Source organism: Megalobrama amblycephala, linkage group LG3 (genome assembly GCF_018812025.1).
Source record: "Megalobrama amblycephala isolate DHTTF-2021 linkage group LG3, ASM1881202v1, whole genome shotgun sequence".
In the NCBI taxonomy this organism is placed as follows: domain Eukaryota; kingdom Metazoa; phylum Chordata; class Actinopteri; order Cypriniformes; family Xenocyprididae; genus Megalobrama; species Megalobrama amblycephala.
This window is the reverse complement of record NC_063046.1, coordinates 61,137,858-61,148,195: the sequence shown is the minus strand read 5'-3', so window position 1 is coordinate 61,148,195 and position 10,338 is coordinate 61,137,858. Positions and strand designations below refer to the sequence as shown.

Sequence of the window (10,338 nt, the reverse complement as noted above, 5' to 3'; positions counted from 1 at the left end):
ACACAGTTGTCATCCTTTAAACACAATGACTCAAAATTATTCACTCTTATTTCTAATGATGTGATCAAATCAACTGTATAAAATATAGGTCAGTTCAGAGTGCACAGGTGACACAGGTGCTGAAAGATGATACCAACAATAGATGGAAAAACAATCTGAAAAGTAGAGGAGGAAGAGTATGTGTAAGAGGATGATGAGGAGAAAGAGCAAGGGGTGTGGAGACAAGGCTGTCAAGGCTGGATCCGGCACAGGTTTTTCCCTTTGCCTGGCAAGAGACGATATTGCCTGTGATGTGGAAAATGTCCTCAACAATATTCAATAATATTCAACAATATTATTGATCTGACAGTACTGACATTATAGGATGAGAACTGAACTAAGCTAGCCTAGATGATGACATCACTGTTTTCTGCAGAACTGCTTTATAGAGGAAAATAATTACAGTCATTTACATAATAATTGATGGTCTTTACAATGTAAGTGAATCAACACTGAACTGACTTCAGCTGAACAATGACACTATTTTATTTTAGAGCTGTACAGCCAAAATGAACCCTCTTTGCATTGATTATCATGTACCTGTTATCACTGTAAAGCTGCTTTGACTATACTATACTATACTAGACTATACTATACTATACTATACTAGACTAGACTATACTATACTAGACTAGACTAGACTATACTATACTAGACTATACTATACTATACTATACTAGACTAGACTATACTATACTATACTAGACTAGACTAGACTATACTATACTATACTATACTATACTATACTATACTAGACTAGACTAGTATCTGTGTAGTATAAATTGCAATTGAAATAAAGGTGACTTGACTTGATTTAGGCCGGACCCAACATGAAGACGTGATGCTGCAGCAGAATGAATCTCTCACTGACTCTGAACTTTGTTTTTTGTGTGTGTGTGTGTGTGTGTGTGTGTACTGTATCATGCTTTTCATTTAGAGTTTTCTTTGATCTTTTAGTCATTTGCATTTAGACTGCTGTATGTTTGCAGTATGTAAGTACTGTATATACAGACATTCAATACTATATAATATTGAATATAATACTGTACTTGCAGTACATACAGTATACTTTAAATTCACATTACTTGTGATTTCTATACATTTTATGTAATGGCAAAATGTATTTACTGTGTGACAATATACTTTTTTTCTGTAACCTCGTGTTCTGGATGTTGGTTTTTTCCATTTTTTAATGTAGTGTCTAATGAATGATCTGTAGTGTTTATATATTGTTTAATGTGTGTATGATTTAAAGAAATGTGTTTTAGCAATTGTGAAATACTGTAAGATGATGTAGATATAACAAGAGTAAAATATTGTTCAGCCAGTGTGTGTGTGTGTGTGGGGGGGGGGTTAATTCTGAATAAACGATTATAAAACTCTAGAGATGTTTAATTAGGCCCTGTTTACACATCGAACCTTGTTTATTTCTTCGCAGCAGAAGTGGGCAAAGACTTGATAGATGAATCACTGCAGACCAAATCCTCCAAATCAATTATCAGGGTTCCTGTGCCAGTAGCTGGAGGATTACCTGAACACAAGCACAAACATTAAAAAAAGGCTGTGCTAGCAAGAAGTCTTCTCTTAAAAAGAAACACAAATTACCATCATCAACGGACAAAATGATAGCTGTGTATTTGCCATCTTTCACATGGGGAGATTCTCTATCCATAAGCCTCTTGACTTTAATCATTACAGTGTCTTGATTTACACTCAGCAAGCCGGCAGGATCATTGCCAATTTTATACCTGTGAGGAACCAAAACATACATATTAATGTTAGTTTGACAAAGTCAATAGGACATACAGGCATGCTTTAATTTGAATTCTGGGAAGAGATTTAACATTGAAAGGTGTTGTATTTCCTGGCTTTGTGTTTCGTGTTTTGTTAACTGGACTTTACCCTAGTGTTTACCCTTCTATTCCTGTCATGTGCACCATTTTAGTAGTCCTAGTTTTTTTATTTTATGCTCATGCTGCGTTTGCATACTTTTTTATCACAGTTAAATAAATATTTGACTAACACACGATCTTTCAAAAATACATTTATCACAGGTCCGTAGCCAGCCTATTGAAAGGGGGGGTTCTTTTTTTCAAAAAGTGGACCTTTTTGCAGTTTTTCTCCTTTTGTATTTAATTATGAGGTTCAAATACTTAATTTTGGTGACCTTTTATGCACTAATTTGTGCTGGATTAGTTTGTCTGCTGGTATTTTAACGAGCATGCTTTTTGATGCACCTAAAATATTTACTGCATTGTTGTCAAATTGCTTCCTCATGTACCATTTTTAATATATATATATATATATATATATATATATATACACACACACATAGCCTACATATAGATAGATAGAATGCCAAGATAAATCGGTAGTTATTGATTTTTTTTAATAGAACGAGACAAACCTTTTTTCTTTTTTCGTTTTTGCTCCCATTTATTTATTTCCCATATATTTATTTATGGAGAAATACACAATTACCTTTGATTTCGTTAGATAGAAAAGAAGCAGGGCCGTACGTAGGGTTTTATATTTACCGAGGTCACAAAATGTATTATGCTAGGGGGGTTCGGGGGCATGCTCCCCCGAGAAAATTTTTATTTCCTCGGTGTACATATATGCATTTTAAGACGTTTTAAGGCCAACAAATTGGATAACAATAGCTTTAAAACCACGTCAACAAATACATGCATGCACAGATTTGAGGCAGCTTTAATCGCATGTTTGGTAATTTCATGACTTCATTTACATTTTACGACGGTGCATGCCTGTAGTTTCTTTAGCGCTTTATTTAAGCTATAATAAAGTAATATGCAGCGCGCGCCGGCGCATTTGCTCGAGCAATTCTTGGGTTCATGCTTCGAGCGCAGTAGGCTATAGCCTAACGGCTGATTGGAGTTTTACTGACATAGCCTGACAACATCTCATCTGACCACAGTTCACTGTTGTTCAGCTGAAGCTACCTTTTCCGCGCTCGTTTGACTTGCGCCTGGCGCTGAGGCGAAGGTGGAATGCGCGTCTGAAAAGTGTCCCGTTTGTGGTGGTCGTAAAGAGACAGTTCTATATAAACGCAGTGTTTTACTTGGCGATGTTTTAAAAAATATTTTTATTTTTGGTATTTTTTATGCTCTGTTAGTGGTTTGTGGAGTAGCATCACCTGGGGGGGACTAGACAAATGCTGAATTAGAGACGGTAAAAGAGAGTGGGTCCAATTTCATTGGTCTTTAAAAGTGGGTGGGTCTTGTCCCCCACCCACATACAATGGTTCCGACGCCCATGTACAGACATAACACTCTCACATAGGCATCGTAAATCAATATACTAATCATTCCAGATAATTTACCTCAAGCGGTCTGCTTTGAAGTTCTCAGAGGAATAAGACGCGCACCGAAGGAGAAGCATTTCCATTGGCTCCAGTCTGCCGGTATTGGCCAATCACAAAAGTCGATATTGCACAGCCAATATCACTTAATATCAGACTATGTTTTATTATTGTAATTACGCTACGTTTATATGGCTATTATATTGTAGACTATTGAGTGGATAAAATATAGAAATCCTTTTAATTAAAAAAAAAAAAATATATATATATATATATATATATATATAACCCCTACACCCCATCATTCAGAGGCGATGCTTCTTCACCGTTGCTTTGAACTCTCTCTGAACTGCACGCGCGGCACACACACACGTCCAGCTACAATAATGTATCATATTAATTTGAAACAGCAACCCAGAATATTTGTCACAAGCATTGATTAAAACAATGATGACAATAATCACATAAAAAAAAAAAAAATAAATAAAAAAAAAATTCTGGACCTTTGGCAGTGAGGGGGGGTTCATTCGAACCACCCGAACCCCCCCTGCCTACGGGCATGTATCAGTTTTATTTTGATAAACATGACACATTATAACATTGCAACTACATGAAAAAATACAGATTTTTGAGCATTAGTGAAACTAAAGGCGTGACAATAAACACGAAACACACGTGATCGTTGTCATGCGGTGAATCCAGCCAATCATGAAACAGCTGTGTCGTCATCAGTGCTCATGCGGCTCCTCTTGAGAAACTGCGCTGGCTGACTTAGGTGACTGATCTCGAATCGCTCTCGTGGTACTTTGAAGCCATACGTCACAGTCACATTGCGTCTGCACTGTCTCAAGTCGGACAGACATTTCTTACCGGCATGCACTGCTTCAAGTCAGCCGCCGATCGGTCTGTGCAGCACTGCATCAAGTCGAACAAGCCTATCGGTTGTCATAGTCATGTGATTTCAGTTCTGTCCTGTCATTGGTTCTTTGTCTTGATTGTTCACAGGTGTTCCTTGTTTGTCATTAGTCTCTTTGCATAAATAGCCTTCTTGTTTCATTGTTATCTTGTCTAGCTTTGTTGTTATGTAACCCGCTATTGGTGAGTGTCAGGATCTGTAGTCAAGTCAAGTCTCTGTTCAAGTTTTGGATTATTATTAAAGCTGCACTTGGGTTCTTACTATGCTCGCCTCCAGTGGACTTCAGTTACAACTGTTTTGTCTTTAGTACCTTTCTGAACCCTGAAAGTGTTGATTATATTGCTGTCTATGGATGAGACATATACCTCTCAGATTTCATCAAAAATATCTTAATTATAATAAAATCTTATATAATTTGTGTTATGAAGATGAACGAAGGTCTTACGGGTGTGGAACGACATGAGGGAGAGTAAATATAGGCCTTGCTAGGTAGTAGCTACACAGTTGCTAAGATGGTTTTCAGTGGTTAATAATGCTAGTGAGGCTGTTTGACAAAAAAAATAAAAATGCATTCATGAAAAGTCTATCATTGCAAGTCTATGGTCTTTTTATTGTTCAGTATTTTATTATCAGTCAGAATTTTCAAATGGAATAATGAAATTTGCAACTTTTCTTACGTTATCTTCTGTGATTTTGCATTATCATTGCTGTCAGTCACAGTAATAACAGCTGTGGCCATTGGATGAATAACCTCTTCCTTCCATATCAGCAGCGACAACTGTCAAAGTGTATTTGGACCATTTCTGAAAGGGAAAATGTTTTCTGATGAGTTTATTTACATTAAATCATTCTTCATCACGGTGAGATCCATTCATCAGATTTCTCACCTCTTTGTCCAAACCTAAAGAATTCACACGAATTCCTCCAGTAACAGAGTTGATTTGAAACATGTTTGGGTTTGGTGATTCTGGATCTTGCTTGACAATTGAGTATCTGATCGCAGCATTGACAGTATCTGGATCATCTGCATCAGTGGCTGTGACTGACATAAACTCATGACCTTCAGAGAGAGAAGAATAAAGACTGATTAGGTGGTACAAGCTGAAGAGGCATTTGGGGGAAAAACTGCTAAAAACAATTTCACTGAGAAACTGCACCATATACCTACCTTTATCAGCAGCTTCAGGAACATTTCCATTGAATGGATCTTGTGTAAAAACTGGAGAATTATCATTTTGGTCGATCACATTTATAATAATTTCCACTGGCTTTTCTGTTATATTCACACCAACTCCAGTAGCATGAGCTATAATCTAAAGACAGGAGAAGAAATACAGGCATGTTAAGAGACAAATATCTGAGGTTGTTTGAAAACATAGTTAAATAAATTAGAGTTGTGTTTTTTAATTCATGTCTGTTAACTTTGAGACATGAATATGTAAGTTCAATCCTAAAGAAAATTGACTTACTGTTTAGTAGATACAGTATAAGTTACAAAATATTTTTTTTTTAAACTACAGTCTCTGCAAACACATGAAAAGAAAACTGTGTCAAAGCATTTCACAGGTCCTTTTTATCTGATTAACTGATGACAGTTTTCAAAGAATTAAGAATGACCAGAAAATACAACACTGAAATACACTAAGAACTGTTGATTTTAAAAGTTCAAGAGACTAAAAATCATCTTACTCTGTATGAAGCTTTTGTTTCTCTGTCGAGTGGTCGAGTCACAAACAGATTTCCTGAATTTTTGTCTATAGTGAAAGTCCCCTTAGGGTCCAGATCTGCTCCATCACCTGTGATACTGTATGCCATCTGAGCTTCAAGAGAGTAGTCCGACACTATCTAAATACAGAAAGTGATAAGAGAACAAAATAAATAACGGACAAACCTCTTTCACATCCATCTCATTTTAAACATTCCCTTCATAAATTTCACTCACCTGGGCCAGCTCCATTGGGTAAGGACCTCTACTATTCTCAAGTACATTGATTGGAGGAATAATCCAACCTCCCTTTGCTTCTCTCTTTGCTCTCTTTAGACCCGTCGAAGACTTTGGAAACATCAGAACCAGATCATCAGAGGGAGATTCCATCTAAAAATTGTCAGTAAAAGACACTGAGCAACAAAACATTTTTGTTTACATTTAAATACAGCACACAATCCATCAAATATTTGGATTTTATTTGGAAATAATCAAATATTTGGTATTTTTGCATCTCAAAATATTGAGTATACTACGGATGCTGGCTGTATTAAAATCAGTCTGGAAAAAACAGTATTAATATATGGGGAGAATACAATTTTTTGTCCCTATTCATTAAACCAATTTAGGGTGATTTGAAACCTCTTTGCTTCATCTCTGGCTGTAAAAAATGTTGTAAAATATTAAAACCATGTAAAAGTTTAGGTAATCTTAAGATTCAACTTTGCATAAATGAAAAACATCATCAGACTCATTTTGTGTTTGAGAATGATCAGAGAGGGCTGAGACAAATTACATTCACCAGCAGGGATTGGACATTTCATGAGTTTAACACACACCTCCAATAATTAGTCCTAAACATGTACAGAAACTGATCATTGAATATGTTCATAGTAAAGCAGCACACATAAAAACTGAAATGCCCAATAGAGGTCAGTCTTGTACTGTACTGACAGCAGTTTCTTGAAGGAACTTGTTTGTACCTGTGGAGAGGAGATGTTCATGACCGTGTCCATGTGACGGTCCTCATGATGGCGGACACGCTCGACTCTGACAGACACCGTGTGCTTCTTGCCACTGGAGTCCCAAGCGTGCACAGAAAACACCTTGTGTCCTTCATGAAGAGTGACTTGTCTCTTCAGTGTTACAGTCCCATCCATGTTCACAGCAAACCGCTTGTCAGAGGACTGAAAGAGCGTTCTTGTTCTTCCATCGCATGTATTAAAAATTACTGTCAGAAAAAGAGATTCAATTGGCACAATAAATCATACTGTCACATATGTAAACCTGGTTCCCTAAGAGAGGAACAAGACACTGTGTCAGTAGCTGATGCTGTGAAAACACCCTCCAGGTGTGGCGATGGTCTGTTGTTAAAAGTACCAGTGCTTCATCTTTGTGATTAATCAGGGTTACCAAGTTAATTTTAAAAACATAATGATGCCAGCATTTCTGTAGTACCGTATATCGGGTCAATCCAGTACCTGCTGATAGGCTGTGATATTAGCTATATTGTTTATAATGGGAGCGCTCTTTTCTCTGTTTCTGTGTATAACTTTTACCCTACTCCATCATGCCAGAGATGGTGATAAAGTCAGAGGCGGTGGAGTCAGTGATCTGTGCTCGGACACAGAGACACACACCTACAAATAAGCGTAGTGTTTCAACCTTGGCAAAGATAACTCTCGCTGTGGTTTGCTGAAAATTCTGACGAAACACAAGCAGAAAATTCACTTCCTGAATACGAAAAATCTGTGGATCGATAGTGTGTCCTTTTGAAACATGACTCAGCTGGAGGGTGTCCTCATAGCATCATCTACTGACGCAGCATCAAGTGAGTCTATGAAAGAGAACACTTATTTATGGCATACATCATTAATACTTATTTGTGAGCTACAACACTTACACTTGTGCAAGACCCTTAATTTTGATTCTGATGAAGGTTAATTTAGTGGATACAGGGAACGTATATGACTAAAATTTGATTGAATGTTATAGTTCACAGTTAAACCAGTGTTATAAGAAGAACCGGTATATGTAGATATCTGATTGTGTTGTGCGAGGGATTATTTAGGCAAATACTAACAAGAAATTTAAATATTCAGTTTCTACAAGGTTTTATTTAAAGAGAACACAGCTTGCCTCGTCCTAGTCTTTTTCCTTGGTGAAGGTCATCTCTGTGCACTTTAAACACCAGCAACTCTGACTCAAAGCCAGGTGTACATGAAGACTCCTCCACAAATCCACATACAAAAGCCTGATTTGAAACATATATAGGCAATTTCAGAGAGGGAAGCAACAGCAAGCTAGCTTTGAAAGCATGAGATCCCACCCTCCCTTCAAAGCCACGCCTCGTTTCAAAACATGAACGGACACAGCAAGTTATTCTTGGCTAGATCTTATGAAAGTACTTTTGCTATTCTCTTCCAAAGAGGACTGAGGGTTACGGGCAGCTGTTGAGCAGATGGATCAACACCATGGTGCAGCGTTGAGTTCCCTCAAATGGGACGTCTTAAGGTTAGTCATGTGGGTGAATCAGTGACATCATATGACCGACATGGCCAATAAGATTGGTGTGATTTAACATGTGCTTCAGACACTGGCGCACACTGAAGGCGTTCCCATAGAATCAACACCATGATGCAGAGTCTCTTTGCCTTCTCAGTGAACCAGTTTACATACTGAAAGATAAATCTTATGAGCTTGACTTTTCTTTCTTTGTTTCTCCCTGTTTTCTCTCTCTCTGGTCTGTAAGGTTTCAAGTGTCAGAGGGCAGAAGAGATGTTCTTGTTTTATCACACATCTGTGTGTTTCTTGGAAAGCAGCCAAGGGGCCCTGTTAGTTTACCTAGGAGAAAGGGCCCTAAAAGCCGGAAACTGACCATATACAGACTTATTATTCTTTGTCTCACATTCTTTAATGATGCAATGTGTATTCTCATTGGACAGTTACTACACCACCCCTGAAACATCCCTGCTGAAAAAAATTAGTTAAAACCAGCCCAAACTGTTTGGCTGGTCTTATCAGGTTTAAGCTTGAAATAACTGGTTTTAGCTGGTCTCCCAGCCGGGGTTAGCTGGTGTTCAGCTGCATTAAGCTGGTCTCCCAGCCTCCCAATCTCCTAGCTAACCAAAATCCCTCTAAAACCAGCAATGACCAGGCTGGGAGACCAGCTAAAGCCAGCCTGACCTGCTTTGGCTGGTTTTAGCTGGATTTTTCAGCAGGGATGTATAAAAGCCAAGTACAGAAGTAAAAGTTGGAGAAGGTTTTGTGAACAGATTGGCTTCATGTTCATGACTCTTTTCCCATAGGCCTAGGTCATTCAATGAGTGAAAAAGACAAACTGAGAATGAGGCACAGGAAAAATAAATAGAGATTAAAATAATCTTACACATACGTAACGCTACGATATTTTAGAGTATTTTGAATGTGAAATGAAATGCTGTGCCAAGCTGAAAGTTGGTAAGGAGTGAAGAGTTTTAAAAACTATTGAGAAATTTGTCCTAGCAATTATATAAAAAAAATAAAAATTAAAAAAACTGGTCCACACATACTTTGGTTTCGCTGTCTGTGTGGAAAGTTTTGACAGTGTGACTTCAAATTTTACCAATGCATGGTTAGCAATCTATAAAAAAACTACAATTTTTTAAAATTAGATAAAAGATGTTTCTTTTCACATATGGTTACTTTTGTCTCTGTGGATTTAAAAAATAAACATAATTTACAGACCTAGTTTGAAAAACTACAAGCACATTACCCACTTTGCACTTAATTTTCATTAACTAACAGCTCTTTTTTTGGAAAACACTGCCATTTAAAATACCACAGTCTATAGAGTATATAATTCATATGTTTATATAGATTAAAAGTTTGGGTCTGGGACAAGGGGAAATTAAGCATCAAACCCTGCAACATAAAAGTGACTAAAATTTACATTTCCCAACTTTTGATATTCATTTTTGGTTGTGGATTTTAAAATGTTTAGAGTTTTATTTCTCACTCTAAGCTCTCAACTTCATCTTAACATTTCCAGAATGTTAATTTCTAATTTTAAATTTCTTTAAATTTCCCTATTTAACTTCAAACTTTATTAGACCTTCAAACAATGTTGCACTTCAGACAAAATCTCTGAATATGAAGAGAACTATTGGACACTAATAAGTACGTAATGTGCCCTGATATGATGTATATAAAATCCTACCTTACAAAGGAAAATAACAACTCCCAATTGCACAAACTTCATTGTCTCCATCCAAAGGAAAATGTCTCAAACAGCCTTCAGGGATTACTTTCTTACTCGTTTTTAAGATTGTGCAGCTACTCAATTGGTTGAGTTCCCCAAAATGCACGCACACGGGG

General features: G+C 37.1%; 1 protein-coding gene across 3 annotated transcripts; it reads right to left on the bottom strand.

The window, feature by feature from the left end:
• Positions 1-231: 231 nt before the first annotated feature.
• Positions 232-10,338, bottom strand: LOC125265857 (blastomere cadherin-like). 3 transcript variants are annotated; one of them, XM_048186398.1, is made up of 11 exons: positions 10,181-10,338; positions 8,122-8,236; positions 6,966-7,213; positions 6,220-6,372; positions 5,967-6,122; positions 5,446-5,590; positions 5,165-5,337; positions 4,955-5,080; positions 1,645-1,787; positions 1,459-1,570; positions 232-265 (listed from the first exon to the last, which is right to left on the bottom strand). In XM_048186398.1, exons 1-8 carry the CDS (start codon positions 10,229-10,231, stop codon positions 4,988-4,990), a joined length of 1,134 nt encoding a protein of 377 aa, XP_048042355.1. In that variant the 5' UTR covers positions 10,232-10,338; the 3' UTR covers positions 232-265; positions 1,459-1,570; positions 1,645-1,787; positions 4,955-4,987. The 3 variants fall into 3 exon arrangements, with proteins under 3 accessions (XP_048042355.1, XP_048042354.1, XP_048042356.1); XM_048186397.1 differs by lacking the exon at positions 232-265 and having other exon boundaries at positions 1,367-1,570; XM_048186399.1 differs by lacking the exons at positions 232-265; positions 8,122-8,236 and having other exon boundaries at positions 1,367-1,570.

Coding starts and splice junctions, on each gene's coding strand:
- LOC125265857 (XM_048186398.1), bottom strand. CDS start 10,231: ATGGAGACAATGAAGTTTGTGCAATTGGGAGTTGTTATTTTCCTTTGT. Junction 8,237..10,180: donor TTGTTATTTTCCTTTGTAAG/GTAGGATTTTAT, acceptor GTTTCAAATCAG/GCTTTTGTATGTGGATTTGT. Junction 5,338..5,445: donor TCCTGAAGCTGCTGATAAAG/GTAGGTATATGG, acceptor CTCTCTCTGAAG/GTCATGAGTTTATGTCAGTC.